The sequence below is a fragment of the Oculina patagonica genome, chromosome 6, assembly GCF_052425735.1.
Source record: "Oculina patagonica isolate OP01 chromosome 6, crgOcupat, whole genome shotgun sequence".
NCBI lineage: Eukaryota > Metazoa > Cnidaria > Anthozoa > Scleractinia > Oculinidae > Oculina > Oculina patagonica.
Genome location: NC_135763.1, coordinates 14,399,981 through 14,418,952, shown reverse-complemented (window position 1 = coordinate 14,418,952; position 18,972 = coordinate 14,399,981). Strand labels below are relative to the sequence as shown.

General features: G+C 37.2%; 3 protein-coding genes across 3 annotated transcripts in view; all 3 read left to right on the top strand.

Annotated features, from left to right (window-relative positions):
• The first annotated feature begins 29 nt into the window (after nt 1-29).
• LOC144657375 (putative G-protein coupled receptor 45) overlaps nt 30-18,972 on the top strand; it is a 287,434-nt gene continuing 268,491 nt past the window's right edge. Inside the window, exon 1 of the mRNA XM_078517723.1 lies at nt 30-2,000. Within this exon, the coding sequence (XP_078373849.1) occupies nt 955-1,896 (942 nt within the window). The 5' untranslated portion in view covers nt 30-954 and the 3' untranslated portion in view covers nt 1,897-2,000. The remainder of the gene's footprint in view (nt 2,001-18,972) is intronic.
• Nucleotides 3,727-6,475, top strand: LOC144657366 (melanocyte-stimulating hormone receptor-like). The gene is made up of 2 exons (XM_078517713.1): nt 3,727-4,802; nt 6,416-6,475. Exons 1-2 carry the CDS (start codon nt 3,763-3,765, stop codon nt 6,420-6,422), a joined length of 1,047 nt encoding a protein of 348 aa, XP_078373839.1. The 5' UTR covers nt 3,727-3,762; the 3' UTR covers nt 6,423-6,475.
• Nucleotides 7,274-8,942, top strand: LOC144657089 (melanocyte-stimulating hormone receptor-like). The gene has a single exon (XM_078517382.1). The coding sequence runs from the start codon at nt 7,436-7,438 to the stop codon at nt 8,471-8,473; it is 1,038 nt and encodes a 345-aa protein (XP_078373508.1). The 5' UTR covers nt 7,274-7,435; the 3' UTR covers nt 8,474-8,942.

The following is an 18,972-nucleotide window of genomic DNA, read 5'->3' as shown; positions in this document are numbered from 1 at the left end:
AGAAACAATTTCCATTTACAATCAAGCAGAAAAACTGCTAACAAGAAGCATTGTCTTAATTCTCGATACTTCAAAACTATGTTTTTCTTGCAATTCGATCGGTTTTGGACTGAAAAAAAAAAAAAGATGCCAATTGTCAATTCATTGTTGTCCAATTGCAAAGAAAATATCTTTTTGCAGTGATGTCCAACGTTATTTTATATATATTATCATATACAGGCTCCTGCAGAGACACCGTTATTATAATCGATTTTTATAGCATGTAGATTTTATTTAAAACAAGTAGTGATTCCTGAAGAGTTACAATGGTTCATGATATTTGTTTTTTCCACGAGCTTCCAAACTAATTTCACTGTTTAGCCTTTAGTGTCCCAAATGAGTCATTTTTCTACCATTTTGCTCTTTTCCAATAGCAATCAGTTTTCTCAACGGAATTAATTTCTGCTTGAACGTGAGCAAACAAATATCATGTCACTCTACATTTCTTAACCTGAAAGCCTCTTCTTCCTTTCATCGAAAAAATGAATGCAATTGTAAAGAGCCGGTTCCCATGGAAGAAAATCACAAACCTATTTGCCCCTACTGAGTTAAGGACCCCTTTCATTGGAGAAACAATTGAATGCGAAATAATTAAACGAGCTCACTAAAAGGCAATTTAATAAATAAAGCACCCGCAAGCTGTTTCAGGCTATTTGTGATGTTTTTATGATTTTAAGTTCACCTAGGTTACACTTTTAACACCAAACAGTTCAGTTGGGTTGGTATACAGACTCACACCGAATTTAAAGTATTCAGACTTCATAGAAATTAAATATCACAATACAGAAATCTCAGAATTGCAAGGAAAGAGTGGGCATAAGAGAATTAGCAAGGACATAAAAATCGAAAGGCCTAAGTCCTCTGTGCACCTCCTTCTCAGTGAAGCAGTTCGGGGTTTCAGATTAACTCTCGGCAATGGCCTTTAATTCCTCTCGCTTACAGGACAGTTGGTGTTCCTTTCTAGTTTTTCCAAACGCCAGTAAAAGCACCTCAGTTTACTATCAGGTGACTCTTACAACCTGTGTCGTCACCTCACTTCTAGCACCGATGACAGTGGCGGGAAACGCTTTGATTATGGCAGCAATTTGGAAAAACCCGTCCTTGAGGACTCCATCTTATGTTCTTCTTGCTGGTTTGGCCTTCACCGACTTTTGCACCGGATTAATGGTTCAACCGGTTTTCGTTATGTACCGATTGGCGGGGCTATTTGGAAACAATAAGATGTTCTGTATTGGTGGTGTTATCACACAAAGTGTTGGATACTACTTTTCCTCTCTAACGGTCATCGATATGACAATAATGGCTGTCGAAAGATGGCTGCATATGAGCCGAAGATCTCTTCTTACAGTTCGTCGGGTCGTTGTTATTTATATAACGTTTGTAGTTTTGCTGATTGCGTTTTTCGCTGGTCGCGTGTACAACTGGTATTATACAAATGAGCCCTTCAGTATATTTATTGTCATCTTCATTTTAGGGGCAGCACTTTGCTTTTTTATCACTGTCTTCGCCTATTTCAAAGTTTTCCAAATTATACGTCACCACCAAAGTCAAGTGCAAACAAATCAAAACGCCATTGACATCGAAAAATACAGAAAATCTGTATTCACAATTTTGTATATTCTTTCAATATTTTTACTGAGTTATGTTCCCTTCGTGTGCTGCTTTTTGGTAATTAGCATTATGGACGAATTCGGAACTAAATCATCGAAAGCGGCCTTCAATGCTTGCACGGGCGTTCTGTTTTCCTCTCCGTTTGCGAATCCCTTGCTTTACTGTTGGAGGATAAAGGAAATTAGAGAAAGTGTAAGAGGTATCGTAAGGAACTTGTGTTGTAAAGAAAACGGAGAGAACTCATAACAATTTCAATATTGTAACACTTGTTACATACTTTATACACAAAGAGTTGATGAGGAATGATGACCATCAAAATTGTAATCAAAATATTCGAGTACCGCGTGAAGGTTAGGGTCAGTTAGTAACCGATCGCAAACAGAAATTGTATTCAGAAATAAAAGAACCTTGTGCCTAACTGTTCCAGAGTAATCAGTGAAGACAGTGTTTGTTGGCTAGTGCAATGAGAAATAGTATTCGTTAAATATTTCATTGCTCATGGTTGCAAAGAAACTGTGAGGTGAGTGGTGTGATAAAATAATTAGCCCGGGTATAATAAATTTTATTCATCCTCCAGGTACACGCCACTTAGTTTAAAACAGTTTTATTTAAACAGCAATTCTGGAGGAGGGATTGGAATGTAAAGCGTTTTTACGGCAGCCATGACATAAATAAGCTAGGTCAGTTCACCATTCTGAGAAGTACAAAAACATTTGTTGGGGCTTGTACAGACACCGTTTCAATACCCGATTATTGTAGTATACGGCTTTTAAATAAACAACGAGTGATTCCGAAAGGGCTACAATTTTTTTATGAGTGTTTTTCCCAATGGGAGTTCAAACCAACTTAGCTTAGAGCTTAGCCTAGAGTGTCCAAAATGAAATATTCCTGCCAGTGTGCCCTTTTATAAATAGGACTTTTCTTCATCACAATGAATTTCAATTTGAAAGTAAGAAAACAAATTTTAACAAGGATGTTAATTTGTTTCAAGTTTTTCTACAGATTGAAACCTGACAGCTGCAATGTCTATGCTATTGAATTGAACCGAAGAGAGAATAGAATCGTGCTGAGTCTGATGTTGATTGTTCCTATGGCAAAAAATTACAAAATTAGCTAGAACCCCCTTTCATTAGAGAAACAATTGAATGCGAAATAATAAGACGAGCCTACTAAAAATAATACAATGAGACTAGGTCATTTTTATATGGTATCGTAGGTTGTAAAGGAAGTAATTCTTAGGCAAACCCAAACTTCTGGAACATTATAATTAAGGAATATGGCAGCCAAAGTAGCAGATATTAATGGCAGATAATGGTAATAAAAGGATTGATTTGATAACCAAAAGACTCTGTGCCAAGTGATGTCTGATGTACTCTGCCCAGCGCTAGCTTAAGTTTTTTTTTAAATGTTCTGTTCTAAATGTTTCTTAAATGTATATTCTGAGAATGTAGGATATTTTCGTCGTTGATGATTTTCTGAATTCTTGTTACTTGTCTGTTTGTACGGAGAAAGTAGATGTTGATCACGTTATTCAAATGTTTTACGTAGATGAATGATTTGTTAAAGCCTCCACTTTATTGCTTTAATCCCATAAAAGAACTACGTTGGCATGAGTAGTAAGAGAGATCTGTCGTTCCATATTTTTTGTGGGTGCTTTCCATGGAATCAAAAATTCGCAAAATTGTACTTTTTGTGCTTGTTTGATTTAGCCTCATCTCCCGAGTTTTCATTATTGATAACGCGCACCATTTTTTATCGGCCATTTTATGTCACACATGCATTTTCTTTCAAACGTCATTTTTCCAACGGGAAACTTTTTTCCAACGTCGGATGCCAGAAGTTGATGTCGTGCATAAAACAAAGTTCGAGACAACTGTGGTCGAATTCCAAATATAGCACACATTTCAACATTTACACGGCGAATGACCTGAAACAAAAAAGACTTGAAGGATACTTGAAATGACCTAAAATTAGGTTTCCGAGCTTAGCCATACGTAAAATTACTTTTATGTATCCGGATATGAACCATGACAACTCAAGTGGATAAGTATGCGTATGCACGATTCTACAAAACTGTTCCCTTTTCAATACACTGGCAAATATCGGAGGTGAATGGTGGAGGATAAAAATGCTTGGGCAAATTTCAGAACTTTTAACGATAATTTAAATTGGAATACGGTTATCATTATGCTTAACAACTGTTCTATAAACTGCCAAGAAGAACAGGGGATAATTCAGGACAACAGCTCGTGCTTCCGCTTTCCCGTATTTCAGGTTGAAAATGTTCCACAAAATCTTATCTTGTTTAACTGCGCAATTAACTTCTTGTTTCTTATAACAGCGATTGTTGGAAATCTGTTGGTTATATCGATAGTATGGAAGACACCTTCTCTGCGTTCTCCTTCGAATGTATTGCTCTGTGGACTGGCAACATCAGATCTTGCAGTTGGTCTTGTCGTTCAGCCTTTGTTTCTTCATATAGAACTGACGCAGTTCCGCGAAGACTCGGCAGAGTATCATTGTGCTTTAGGAAAAGCATTTATTGTTGTGTCCTATACAGTATGCGGTGTATCTTTGTTGACTGTGACAGCCATCAGTATAGACAGGTTATTAGCGCTTCAATATCATCTAAGATATGTTAATATTAGCACCGTTCAACGAGTCATGTACCTTATGACATTAAACTGGTTGGCATGCGGATTTCTGGCAAGTCTTATCTTGTGGAGTGGAATTGTGTTTCTTGTTGTCATGGCTGTTGTAGTGGGCATTTGCCTTTGTTTGTCGGTGTTCATCCACGTGAAAATTTATCGCGTTGTTTGCCGCCATCAACAACAAATTCAAGCGCAGAGAGACGCAGTTCAAGTGCGTGATGATTTTAACATGTCACGTTTCAAAAGGACAGCTGTCAACGTTGTTCTTATTCACTACTTCCTTCTCCTTTGCTACACTCCATTGTTTATTACTTTACTGCTGACAAGCAATGAAGACAAGATTGATTCGGCATCATGGAAGAAGGCCGATAGCGCTATAGCATGGAAATTGACAAGCACAATAGTATTCATGAATTCCGCTGTGAATCCTTTTATCTATTGTTGGCGTCTTCGAGAAATACGGGTCGCCATGAAAAAGACTTTGAAAGCGATTTTCTGTAGGTTGAGATTTTGTTAACGATAATACGACAATAATTGCCACCGCAGATGCTTTGCTTTCATGTAAACATCATTATATATGTAAAAGGTTTTGTTTGGGTAAATGCATTTGCTTTAGCTTGCTTTAATAGACGATGATGACTTTGATGTGTCAATGAGCGTGAAGAGTCAGGAACCCCACCCCTAAGTGAATCTAAATAGAAAATAAAATAGCATTAAACTTATTTTTATAGGTAGTTGCGTTTGGTCAAATATACTTAAAAGATATCTTCACGCGTGTTTCACAATTTTTCAGAAGTTTCTCGAATTGGCACTAAATAAAAAACAGTCTTTGTTTCATGTTCCTAAATTTGAGATGTTTCGCTCCTAAGACTATGGATGTAGGAAAGGAATTCTTATTGGATATGATCGTTTACCTATGATTGTTTCGAATGTATAACATCAGGCTAAGGGAAGATGTTGGTGATTGTAATGTTCTATATTATGAAACTGTTGTATTTAGTTCATGTCGGGTTTGGCTTCCTCTTTCAACTTTTTGCATTCCTGTGGAGGAAATGGGGGGGGGGGGGGGGGCGCTTTTTAAAGGCCATTCACATTATTCATACCGTATTTATTCCATACCTGTAAGCGCCCTGGGCGCTTATTCAATTTTTGGACCTTTTAGAGTAGGTGCTTATTCGAGGTGGGCGCTTAAAGTGTTTTGCCAACTAATCAGTGTTTGTACAGAAAACAAACCAACATTGACCTGCACTTTTTGCCTGCGTAGGAAAACGAGCGAGACAAGTGTGGTCCTAATGACGCCAGAATATAGGACGCATGACAACATTTTGACCGCGAGTGAACTGAATAAAAAAAAAAATACTTCACACGATGATATTAGAAAAAGGTGCAGGACAATTGTGGTCCAAATGATACCATGTATCAGGACGCATGACAACATTTCGACCGCGAGTGAACTGAATCCAAAAATATACTTCACACGATGATTTTACACCCCAGTAAAATTGGGTCTCCAAACTGACACATATACGAAAAAAGTGCAAGACAAGTGTGGTCCAAATGATACCATGTATCAGGACGCATGACAACATTTCGACCGCCAGTAAACTGAATAAAACTACCTAACACGATGATATTGGACAGATTGGGTCTCCAAACTTTTACATATCCACAAGAGATTTCTTAAATGCATCCGGAGATGGACCATGACACTCTCAAATGGTTGAACATTGATTATTGATGTGCACGATTCTAGATCATTCTACGAAGTTATTTCTTCACAAACACTGGAAAATATCAGAGATAAACGAAAGTGGCAAACTTAGGCAATGACCGATGCCTTAGTTTAACAATAACCGCCCATGTTAATATTTACATTGTGCCCTATTTGGTGTGTGCTGAATCTTTGTTTACTGTTACAGCCATCATCTAGCGTAGATATATTATTAGCGCTTCAATATCATTTAAGATATGTTGATATCGTCACCGTTCATGTAAATATTTATCGCGTTGTTCGCCGCCATCGGGCGCCATCAACAACAAATTCAAGGCCAACGAGAGGCCGTCCAAGCCGTATGATACACGATGGTTTTTCACTTTGCAGAAGATTTCTGTAGGTTGTGATTGTATTGATGACAATAGTAAAAGCCATCGCAGAGGCTTTGCTTCCATGGAAACATTATTAAAATTACAGGGTATTGTTTGAGTGAATTAAAGAGGATATGGATTGTATCAGGTTATGCATTTGTACGGGGGAGGATGAAATGCTTCATCCGCTTTGGTTTGCATTAATAGACGTTGATGACTTCCTTGTGTCGATGAGCATAAGACAAAAACCCCTTAAGTAAATCTAATAGAAAGTACAATAGCACTTAGCTTATTTGTATAGGTAATTGCATTTAGTCAAGTATACTTGGAGAATAGTATCAGACGTGTTTGTAAAAATTTTCCAGAAATTGCTCGAGTATTCACTTGGTAACAACTAGACTTAGTTTCATGTTTTCAAACACAATTTGTGATGTTTCGCTTTAAGGAGTTTAAATGTTGTACGAGAGAAATTTTTTAAGGATCTTTACATGAGTTTGCTCACTGGAGGCGATGGCTTGGAGAATTTTGAATGTATAACAAGGTTAAAAATGTTGTCAATCTATGTATCTTTAAGTTTAATGGAAGGGTTTGGTGATTGTCATGTCCTATGTTTTAATAATGAAATTGTTGTTTTAGTTCATGTCGGATTTTACTTCCTCTCTCAACCAGTAAAGGAAAGCTCTATATATTGGCGCTCACATTTTTCTGAATTTTGCGCACTATTGTTTGCACAAAAGCGAAAAAACATTGACTTGAACTTGTTGCCTGCGTTAATTTAAGTGCAAGACAAGTCTCGCAGTCCAGGTCTCCAAGTCCAGATGATTCCATATATAGCTACAGTATATAGGATGCATCAAAACATCGAGGCGGCGCGAGTGAACTGAATCAATGATATTAGACCTAAAATTGGGTCTCCAATATGAACTTTGACGTTCTCAAAATGCTTAAACATGCATGTGCACGATTCTAGATCGTTTTACGGGGTTAATTCTTCACAAACACTGAATCTAATCAGAGGTTAAGGAAAGAGACGAAAGGAGACGCCTTTGATGCGACAAGAACTTTACCGCTTTTACGATTTAAATTGGACTACGGATATCATCATGCTTAATAATAACTGTTCTACAAACTGCCATGCGGAACTAGAGGCAATTCAAGACAACAGCTCATGCTTTCGCCTTCCCATATTTCAGGTTGAAAATGTTCCACAAAATCTCATCTTGTTTAACTGTGTTATTAACATACTGCTTCTAATAACAGCGATTCTAGGAAACGCCTTGGTAATATCAGTGGTATGGAAAACACCTTCTCTGCGTTCCCCTTCGAATGTATTGCTCTGTGGACTCGCAACAACAGATCTTGCTGTTGGTCTTGTCGTTCAACCATTGTATCTTTACATAGAACTGAGGCAACTCCTCGACAGCTTTGACGAATATCATTGTGGTTTGGGCAAAGCATTTCACATTGTGTCCTATTCGGTATGTGGCGTATCTTTGTTCACTGTTACAGCCATTAGCGTAGATAGATTATTAGCGCTTCAATTTCATTTAAGATATGTTGACATCGTCACCGTTCAACGAGTCATCTACCTTATGACCTTTAACTATTTGGCAAGCGGATTTCTGGCAAGTCTAATGCTGTGGAGTGGAAATAAGGTGTTTCTTGTTGTCATGGCTGTTGTAGTGGGCATTTGCCTTAGTTTGTCAATAGCCGCCCAAGTAAACATTTATCGCGTTGTTCGCCGCCATCAAAAACAAATTCAAGTCCAAAGAGAGGCAGTCCAAGCATATATGAGCAATGGCTTTAACGTAGTACGGTTTAAAAGGACAGCGGTGAATGCTCTACTCATCCACTACTTCCTCCTCCTTTGCTATACTCCTCTGTTCATAACATTACTGTTGACAAGCAAAGAGGACAAGATCGAGTCGGCATCATGGAAGAACGCCGATAGTGCTATAGCCTGGAAATTGACAAGCACGATCGTGTTCATGAATTCCGCTGTGAATCCTTTAATCTATTGTTGGCGTCTTCGAGAAATGCGAGTGGCCGTTAAACGGACTTTGAAGAAGATTTTCTATAGGTGGTAGTATTTAGTTGTTGTTGCCTCGATGAGAACATCATTAAGTTACAGGACTTTATTTAAGTGCAGTTTAAAGGATATGAATAGTATTTGTTCTGGTTATGCATCGATACTGACGATGATGACTTTGTTGTGTCAATGAGCATAAGGCAGGAACCCGCAAAGCGAAACAAAACTGATAGAAAATAAAGTAGTACTTAGCTTATTTGTATAGGTAATTGCATGTGGTCAATAATAGGACACCTTAGGAATAATATCACTGCGGCACGTTTTTAGAATTTTTCAGAAGTTGCTCGAATTGGCTCTTGGTAACAAACAGTACTAATGTGATGTTTCTTAGTTGAATTTGAGATGTTGCTCTTCTAATGTACGAGAGCAACTCTGCAAGATCTCCATACGAACTCACTTATTAAGTTAAGAGAAAACTGACTTAGTGGTTGTAATGGTCTGTATCATAAAACTGTATTATTGGTTCATGTCGGATTTGCTTCCTCTCTCAATTTGCGAGAGTCGTGTAGGGGAGCTTCATTTATAGGCCCATATTACACATAATCCATCAGAATAAGAGTTAACGTTTTGAACAAAAACAAAACAACATTAACTAATTAGCTTGAACTTGCTGCTTCCATGATATAAAGTGCAAGACAAGTGGTCAAAGTGATATTGTATATAGGACGCATTACAGCATTTTAACACGATCAGAATTAATAAGAAAACGTCGCGTAAATTGCTATTAGCCCAAAAATTGGTCTCCATACGCATTTACACAGGAGATTGCTTTTATGCATCCAGATATAACCATGACGTTCTTTTAACATTTAAAAATATTAGACATGCATGTGCGCAATTCTAGATCATTCTGTGTGAGAAGTTATGTCCTTCACCAGACCATGTGGAAAATATTAGAAGTAAACAAAAGTGGACGGGAAAGCCTTTGATGCCTCACAAATTTGAGACGCATTAATTTTTAAAGTGCTTAAAACATTTTTTATGATTAAATTGGATAAATCGGACTTCATCATGCCTAATAACTGTTCAATAATAGTAATAGTAATAGTAATAGTAATAGTAATAGTATATCTTTATTGCGCCTTACTCTCCAAAGGGAGGTATTGGTCTGTTTACAACAAAGGTTTTTACATTTACTAATACATTTAAGAAATAACAAAAAAAAAAAAAAAAATTGATTCTTATACAATTCATAATGTCAATATATGTAAAAATTAAATAAATTATAATGTTCATTGTGCTTGTAAGTTAAGAAGCTCTTTCCTTTTTTGAAACATTGAATGTATATATTTACCTACTACTTTTGATGTATGTTCATTGTCAGCTCTAAGTAGGTACTTAAACTGCATGAAGAACAGGAGGCAATTCAAAACACCAGTTTGTGCTTCTGCCTTCATATATTTCAGGCTGAAAATGTTCCACGGAACTTTATCGTTTTTAACAACGTTATTGACATCCTGTTTTCAATAACTGCGATTCTGGGAAATGTCTTGGTTATATCGGTGGTATGGAAGACACCTTTGCCATTCCCTTTGAATGTATTGCTGTTGTTCTTGTTTTCAACCCTTGTATCTTTACATAGAACTGACGCAATCCTGCGGCAGTATAAGAAGTATCGGTATCAAGTATTCTCGTTGTGTGGCGCATATTTGTTGACAATTACAGCCATCAGTTTAGATAGGTTACTTGCATTACAATATCTTCTTAGATATGTTAATATTATCATCGCCCAACGAGTAATCTACCTGACAGGCGGCTTCGAAGTAAGTCTAATATTGTGGCGTTGAGAGATATTTCCTGTCGTCATGGCAGGTGTGGTTGGCATTTGCATTTGTTTATCGGTGTTTTATTCCATGTGAAAAATTTTCGTGTTGTTCACCACCATCAACAACAATAAATAAATCGTTGTTGTTGTTGTTGTTGATGATGATGATGATGATGATGATGATGATGATGATTCATCATTGAGTTCATAAGCTCAGTCAGAGCCTTGTTGTATTTCCTTTCTCGTCACAGCAATTCTTTCTTTTTTAAGCGAGTCAAGTCAATTATTAATCAAAGTGGCTATAAGCCACTAAACTCGGAAAAGGGTATTATGAAACAAGAATCGAAAACAACAAAGTGACAAATAAAGATTTGCCAAAACAAATGGTGTTAAACTTTCCACACTTTAGTTCACTTTATTTAGTTTGATTGTCATCTAGCTGCTTATCGAGAGCAGGCCGAAAGGCCAAAAGATAGAGTTCCCATCCGTTGCAACCTGTTTTCTTTCTTTTTACTTTTCCTTTTTTTTTTTTGAAGGTTAGGAAAAATAATAATATCATTGCAAAATTAAGTTTTGGTCTATTTCAAGAAAACTGACATTAATACAATATTTCGGCTGGTAGTTAAGCATGCATGTACCGTATTTATTCGGCTATAAGGCGAGAACCTAGACTTTTAATTTTTGGAACCAGTTAGACTCTGACAAAAAATAAACCCAAATCACTCGAGACCCGATTTTTCCTTCAAACTATAAAACAATCCACGTGCAGCGAATCAACACAAGCGTACACGCTTACGCAAGTCGTTCATACATTGTCTCTAAATTTTTTCACGCACGTAAAAAAATACGCGTCAGTGGAAATCCACCTTTAGCCTCGTCTTCCAGCATGACTACACCATGACGACGTGACGACGTGGCACCTCCGAGGAGATGGGGACTGTAAGATCCCTGTTCGCTTCGACTTCCAAAGGGGAAAGTGGTTGACTATATAGCTTCCTTGTTATTTTCCTAGTTTATTTTTCATTTTTTGTGGCAAATGTCACCATGATGTCACACGCACATTCACACACGCACACACACACACACATCCTCATAGTGTCTGTGTTGCACATAAGGACTCTATCTGAAAGAGTTGCACTATATTATTTATGTTGGCACTTCACCTTGCAGCGGAAAACGTGTAACCGGTCCGTCCGTCAGTGATGTAGCAGCAAGTAACGCAGTCGTTCCTGCATCTGAAGTATCCCTTGGAAAAGGTGGTTTGTGGGACAGTACATAATTAAATCCCGATTATATGTCATTAAGGTTGTCAGTGCGCCTGCGCCTCCCCCCCCCCCCCCCTCCCCCGACCTGTGCTTCGAAAGACAACCAGTCTCCTTGGCAGCCGTCACATTGGGTTGTCGCCAGAGGTGTTGCGTGACGAACCCAAAAATCGGCTTCCAAGGAGACTTTTCAAAGGCAACAAGAGGTTTACATTTAACGGCAATGGCGCAACGTTTGGAAAAAGAGTGAATGCTACGTGCGTAGCCCCATAGCTTTGAAAAATTGGCAAACCCATCGGGCTGAAACTTTTTGTGTTGTCGATCGCACGTACGTACGAACGGATTTGGCCTGGGGACGAGGTTGCTCGTGGCTAAAGAAAAGTAAATAATGTAAGCACCTCATGCAAATTGCCCAAACGGTAATTTGCTCGAACAGCCGTTTAAATGAATCACTCTCTTTTCTGGTATTATGTTGTTCATTTAGAATTAAATTGCATGAATTGTTTAAAACGTAATACGATTATTCATAACTAATAATAAATTGGACAAATTACTTGACTTTAGGGCATAGAACGAAACGAAAGCATGAAAAGTGCTTTCAGATACATTTTTTAAAAGAATCCAGCGAGTCTAACCTCTTTCAGGAGAATTGTTTAAGATAACAAGTCGATTTTGGAAATGACTCACAGTTGTTGTAATTCCAAACAAATACCAAGAAGCTGAGTTACAGCCTTTTAAAACGGAAATTTGCTCAAACAGCCGTTTAAAACAGTTATTCTCGTCTTTGGTGTCGTGTTATTCATTTAGAACTGAATTATACGAGACGTTTCTCCATAACTTATTATACATTGTACAAAATACTAGACTTTAGGCCAAGTGTTGGCATAGGAAACGAAGGATTAAAAGTGCTTTTAAATACATTTTTAAAAATTCGAAGAAACTTACCTCTTTAGGGAGAATTGTTTAACATTTTGGAAGTGATAGTTTTAGCATTGAAACAGGCACGCGACTCGCAATTTTTGCACGTATTAAATTCCAAAAAATACCAAGAGGCTACATTACAGTCCAAAGGACAATTTGCTGAGACAGCTATTTAAAATAATTATTCTCGTCACAGTTTTTTGTTGTTCATTTCCGTAACTGCATTACATGAATTGTTTATAAATTAGCTTGCGAACAGGCTCCCGAGTTGGGTTTCCGCGAGCGAAGCGAGTGGGAGTACGCGAGCGAAACGAGCGGCGAACGCGAGCGGAAGAGCGGGACCTGAGGGGGAGTACAGGCCCCCGCTCTTCCACTCGCTTCGCTCGCGGAAACCCCACTCGGGAGCCTGTTCGCAGGCTATTAATAAATGAAATACGATTCTCCAAAACTAATTATAAATTGTACAAAATACTTGACTTTGGGACACGTTGGTATAGCAACAGAAGCGAAGCGGGCTTAAAGTACATTTTTAAAAATTCACACAAACTAGCCTCTTTCAGCTAAATTGTTCACACAAAACAATGTTCCGACTGGTAGATAAATAGAAAGAGTTGTATTAGCTGAAACTGCATTGTGTTTTAACTATAATTTATAGAATGGCCGGAGTTTATCCCGTTTTCCAAAGTATTAAGCGAGTAGGAGTATTTCTACTCCCCCTGGATGGCATGCTAGTCCATCGCAGGGCTACCCCCAGTATTAAATTCGCTGGTACCCATATACCTTATTCCAAAATGGCGGAAAATACATAATTGTTTTTGAATTTTCATGCAAAAGACTAATTCCATCGCGGTGGGCGCCATTTTTTGATATTAAAACCCAGTAGTGCAAGAACTAGCTAAGTTTTAATATTTCGGTTTTTATGCTTATGTAAGTAATGGATGCAGATAACCTCCACAATGAACAAATGAAAGACAGGCCCACAGCAATCATGTACTAAATACACGAAAGCCCGCATAGCCAAAACAAACAGATGAACACGGAGAGAAAAGTATGCATCCTAACGGTTGCATGACTATAGGTTTTACTTGTTTATTATTTGAATATTTTAATTATTTTGAAGATTCTTTTTTTAAAAAACCTTGTTTAGGGTAGGTTTCATTTTAATTTTATTTCTTCTTTTAATTACTTCCTTCTTTTTATTTTCTTCTCTTTATTAGTAAATAAATTTTTGACGAATATGGTTTGAATGTTTTATAAGTAACTGGGTGTTGAGAAGCAGATTAAGCATTTTCCACTAGGGTGTTTATGAGTAAAGGACTAGTTTTATCTCGGTGGACGTCTTTTAACAGTAGTGTAAAAATAGCTAAGTTTAATATTTCGTTTTTTTTGTTTATATATTGAGTAATGGACACAGACAATCTCCATAAGCAAAAATGAAGGACAGGCCCCCAAGCAACCATGCACTTACTATACAAAGGCACGATTTTCGAAATCGAAAAAACGAACACAGAGAGAGAAGTCTGTGTCCTAAAAGCTGTATGACTATAGGTTTTATTTGATTATTTTAAAATTAATTAATGAGATTCTATGTTGGATATTTATAAATTGGTAGGATTTGAAAAAATGTTTTATGATTATAGGTTTTACTTGATTATTTTAATTTTTGAGATTCTTTGCTGGATATTTGTAAATTGGTAGAATTACTTGATTATTTGAAAAATTTTTTGAGATTCTTTGCTGGATAAATTGGTAGGATTACAAAAAGAGTTTTATGTTTCTATTTAGTGCCTGGGTGCTGACCATTGTGAACAGTTAGCTCAGCCACGTAGGGCCAGCTGTGGTACCACAACCAATGCCTGAGTGCTGACTTGAAATGCGCAACGGAATGTAGACAACAACCATAATCGCAGTCAGAATGATCAGCAGTTCCAGTAAATATTCACATCAACGAAATGTGCAGACATCCGAGAGACAACCCGCAAATTCAAACGCTCAGGCTGCCCCAACATATCCTGGAGACTAGTAGACTAAAGGTTTGATTGAATTCGTATTTTTCTTTATAGGTGGAGGAGGGAGGGGGGGGGGGGGGGGTTTCTGTTAAAATTTTTCTTCCTAAAATAATACTTTTTATAAAATTGTTTCATTCTCTAAAAAAACAATGGTTTGACCATTAAGACTGGTATATACCGCTTGGAAACTTACTGTATAGATTTGTAGGGTGCTCCTCAATGTGGGTTTGTAAATTTGTTTTCAAACCGCATATATGTATACTACGGGTATATTATTTGTGTAGATGCGGAGGTGGGTCTTTTTTGGGCAAAGGTTTAGTGTTTTTACTGAATGATATGTCTTGTATGAATGAATTTGTATTACTTTTTGCATTGCAGAGTAAACCGAAATAAAGATGGTATAATCCTTTATTTTTGTTTTTTTTTTTAGTCTGCGGCAGAGAGGAGTTCATGGAGAGTAACAGGCCTCTGTAGAAAGAGTAATAAAAACAGAGAACTATCACAGTGTTCCATTACTTTATTAGTCCAGTCAACTAAGTATTACACCCAAAACAAATTGCAACAAAAATAAAACATGCCTTATTCGACTTTGCATATATTGAGGAATAACATACTAAAAGTCACCGTGAATCGGAGTATTGGAACCTCGTCTTTTTTTGCGATATTTGAACTACAATGAAATATGAGAAATTTAATTTATGCATAACTAATGTGATTTTTACAAGTAACATTGAAGGGTCCTTATCGACAGAAATAATCAAGCTACCAAAACCAAACAACGACAAGCCAACAAATCAGTTTACAACAAATGTAGCAGTTATTACTTATCCTATTTATTGCGGGAAATAACATTACTATTCTGCTCTTTTTGGTACTTTAGAGAACGTATTACCAGCAGCCGGATTCTGGCATAGATGCAAGTATAGAAGCAACGTTCGCTAATCGGATATTTCATTAAAAAAGCTGAGTTTTCTTCAAAAATTAAAGATACTGAAAACTGATAAAGTATAATTATACCTTTTTGATGAAAGAATAAACGCTGGTCAAAAAAGGTAACGGCTGGTAACTAGAATTGCGGCAAACAATTATGGCGGGAGTCTTAAATAAAACTCTTAACATAATCTGTCAGAAAACGTAATGCGTGAATTTGCTCCCCCAAAACCCTTTCTGCTTATTGGAAGGTGCCTATAATTCCAAGAATCAACACTGATTGATCTTTGCAAAAGTCCCCCGAGTGACTGAGCCGTCACAGACGCCGGGGACACAACCCCGGCGTAACTATGGGCACGCCTCCATCTCTGCACTTAATTCTTTTACAAAAGGATGAACAAATTCTTTCAGGAGTAGCAGAATGATTTTGGACAAAAGAAAAAGGGTTAACATTTGGAAAAAGTTTGGTAACAACCTGCAAATGACTTGATAAACATGAATTCAAACTTTGAATTCAAACAACAACAACAACTTTATTCACCCTCATACAAAAGGAAAAGACATATATATGGTATTAATAAATAATTAAGGGTCTGGTGGCCTGAAATAACCGAAGAGTTTAAAAAGGCAAGCAGCCAGTGACAAGTATGGTATCACTCTATCCACTCAATATTAGCATTTGTATACAGCCACGTCAAATGCTATACAGTTTTGTACGCCAATCGTCACATTTGTTAAACCACTGCGGTGGAAAGCATTAACTCATCAACAGACACGCCTTTTTCTCGCTGTTTTAAAATCCTTTTTAAGAAATAAAAATAAAACAAATATTTTAACAGGATTAACCCATCAGTACTTTGGAGTACTGTTATCTTAGGGGTCCTGTAAGATATTAAAATTTAAAAAGATGACTTACAAAGCTTAAAAAAAGTTAAGAAATGTTAAAAAGACAACGGTTAAAAACAAATAAAAACTTATGACTATTACAAATAAAAATTTTCTACAACTTTTTGTTTAAAAAGAAGTCTAGAGTTCAATTTTTTCATGTCCGACGGTAAACAATTAAAAGGCCAAACTCTAGCTTCATTCTCGGCAGGACATAAGCCATACCTTACTCATGCCATGTGCAACTAGGACACTGTATGTATGACGTTATTTCCAGTCGTTACTTTACATATGTTTCAAAAAATATGGCTCTGCCACTGTATTTTTGGATGGTTATCGAAGAAGACCAGCCACCAAATATGACTCACGATAAAAGGGTCAGATGTGGGATGAGCGATGCATGATGTTAGATTCACTCGGGAAAGAGTGTATGTTATAAAGAAAGATTTCCTTTCCAAAAATGTGAAACAAGATAAGGTTCGTCGCGCTACTACCTCTGCATTTTAAACGGCATAGTAATGACGTATTACATGCGTAGGGTAATGCCGAAGTCCTTTTGATACAAACTACAGTTGTCACAAGATGCAACACTGTAATAGTTGGAGATTATACATTCCTCCTTTCACTCTGTTCAAGAGCAGTGGACATAAATTATGATCTGACTGAACCAGCACATAAATTAACTCACAAAGTAAATATTGGCATTGGCATTCAAAAATCTGTTTCCTTGAAGAAACTCGACTCTGGGGCATTTTTCAGGAAATATTTTGAAGTATTTAACTACCAACAAGCCACTAGGGTTGCCGTTATTACAGCAGGAGATTGACTCCCTGTTCTGTCTCTAAAATGATAAACCTGGAGAAAAGCTGGATGTCCTTCAAGTGAGGCACTTTCGCAGCAAAGTTTTACCCAGCATGCTACCCACACGTCGGGATATAATGCCTATTCGTAGCACAGCCTGAGGGTCTATCATCAAGTACAGCAGTGGAATGGAGTCAACAAGTGCACTGAGGACTGGGGATGGAAACCGATGGAAGGTTATTAAAGAAAGCTTGGTTCCTGTGCAGTTGAACACGCAGTCACTTTAAGCGTACTTGTTAAAAGCAATCGAATGTAAAAGCAACTGGGGTACTAAACGGGTGCAGTGTATAAGCTTACTTTGCTCAGGTGTTGTTGTAGAAAGTTGCACTGAGGATCTGTGAGACGTGAAAGTTCGAGCTCATTTCAGCTTATGTATTTGTTAATTAAGAAATGATCCTTTCCGTAAAAGCCACTGCAACAGCGTTAGGGCGGGCGGTTATGTCTGTTCAGAACATTTCGATAATATTGGACCTATAATCCTACATGTTTTCGTCAGTGATCACTTTGACCATTTAACTCGACTTGTTGTAGTACATTTTAGTGTGAAAATATTAAATCCAGTTAAAAATACAGGCCAAATTTTTCTTACATTGATATTTTAGTTACTGCAAGACAAAAATATCCTGATTTCTTAAATATTTTTTTTTTATAAATCTGAATTGATCGGAACATATTTTCCCGAAAAATCAATGGCGGCTATTGGAATTAAATCTGTGACGCCATCATTACGTCACACATGAAAACATTTGTGTTACTATATTGGTAATGAATCAATCAGTTGTTATATCAATTTTGGTTTAGCTGTCTTTATTATTCGTGGAATTACAGACGCTAGAACTTTGTTTTATTTGGTTCCGCCATATTACATACCAGCCAATTTGGGAATTTCGCCAATGGTTTGAAAGTCATAAAAAATACAAGGTTCCAATGCTTAGATTTACGGTGACTTTCAGCAGCGTATTCTACACCAAATTTGAAGTCAAGAACAGCATGTTTAGTTTTTGTTACAATTTGTTTTGGGTGCAATACTAATTTGACTGGACTAATTGGCGTACAAAACTGTATAGCATTTGACGTGGCTGTATACAAATGCTAATGTAGAGTGGATATAGAGTGATACCAAACTTGTCACTGTGGTTTAAATCAATTTTGAATTCATGTTTGTAAATAATTTGAAGTCATTTGCAGGTTGTTACCAAACTTTTTCCAAATGTTAACCCTTTTTCTTTTGTTCAAAATCATTCTGCTACTCCTGAAAGAATTTGTTCATCCTTTTGTAAAAGAATTAAGTGCAGAGATGGAGGCGTGCCCATAGTTACGCCGGGGTTGTGTCCCCGGCGTCTGTGACGGCTCAGTCACTCGGGGGACTTTTGCAAAGATCAATCAGTGTTGATTCTTGGAATTATAGGCACCTTCCAATAAGCAGAAAGGGTTTTGGGGGAGCAAATTCACGCATTACGTTTTCTGACAGATTATGTTAAGGGTTTTATCCAAGACTCCCGCCATAATTGTTTGCCGCAATTCTAGTTACCAGCCGTTACCTTTTTTGACCAGCGTTTATTCTTTCATCAAAAAGGTATAATTATACTTTATCAGTTTTCAGTATCTTTAATTTTTGAAGAAAACTCAGCTTTTTTAATGAAATATCCGATTAGCGAACGCTGTTACTATACTTGCATCTATGCCAGAATCCGGCCGCTGGTAATACGATCTCTAAAGTACCAAAAAGAGCAGAATAGTAATGTTATTTCCCGCAATAAATAGGATAAGTAAAAAATGCTACATTTGTTGTAAACTGATTTGTTGGTTTGTCGTTGTTTGGTTTTGCTAGCTTGATTATTTCTGTCGATATGGACCCTTCAAT

Excerpts from the sequence above, each read along its gene's own strand:
- LOC144657366 (XM_078517713.1), top strand. The coding sequence starts at position 3,763 with ATGGTGGAGGATAAAAATGCTTGGGCAAATTTCAGAACTTTTAACGAT.
- LOC144657089 (XM_078517382.1), top strand. The coding sequence starts at position 7,436 with ATGCGACAAGAACTTTACCGCTTTTACGATTTAAATTGGACTACGGAT.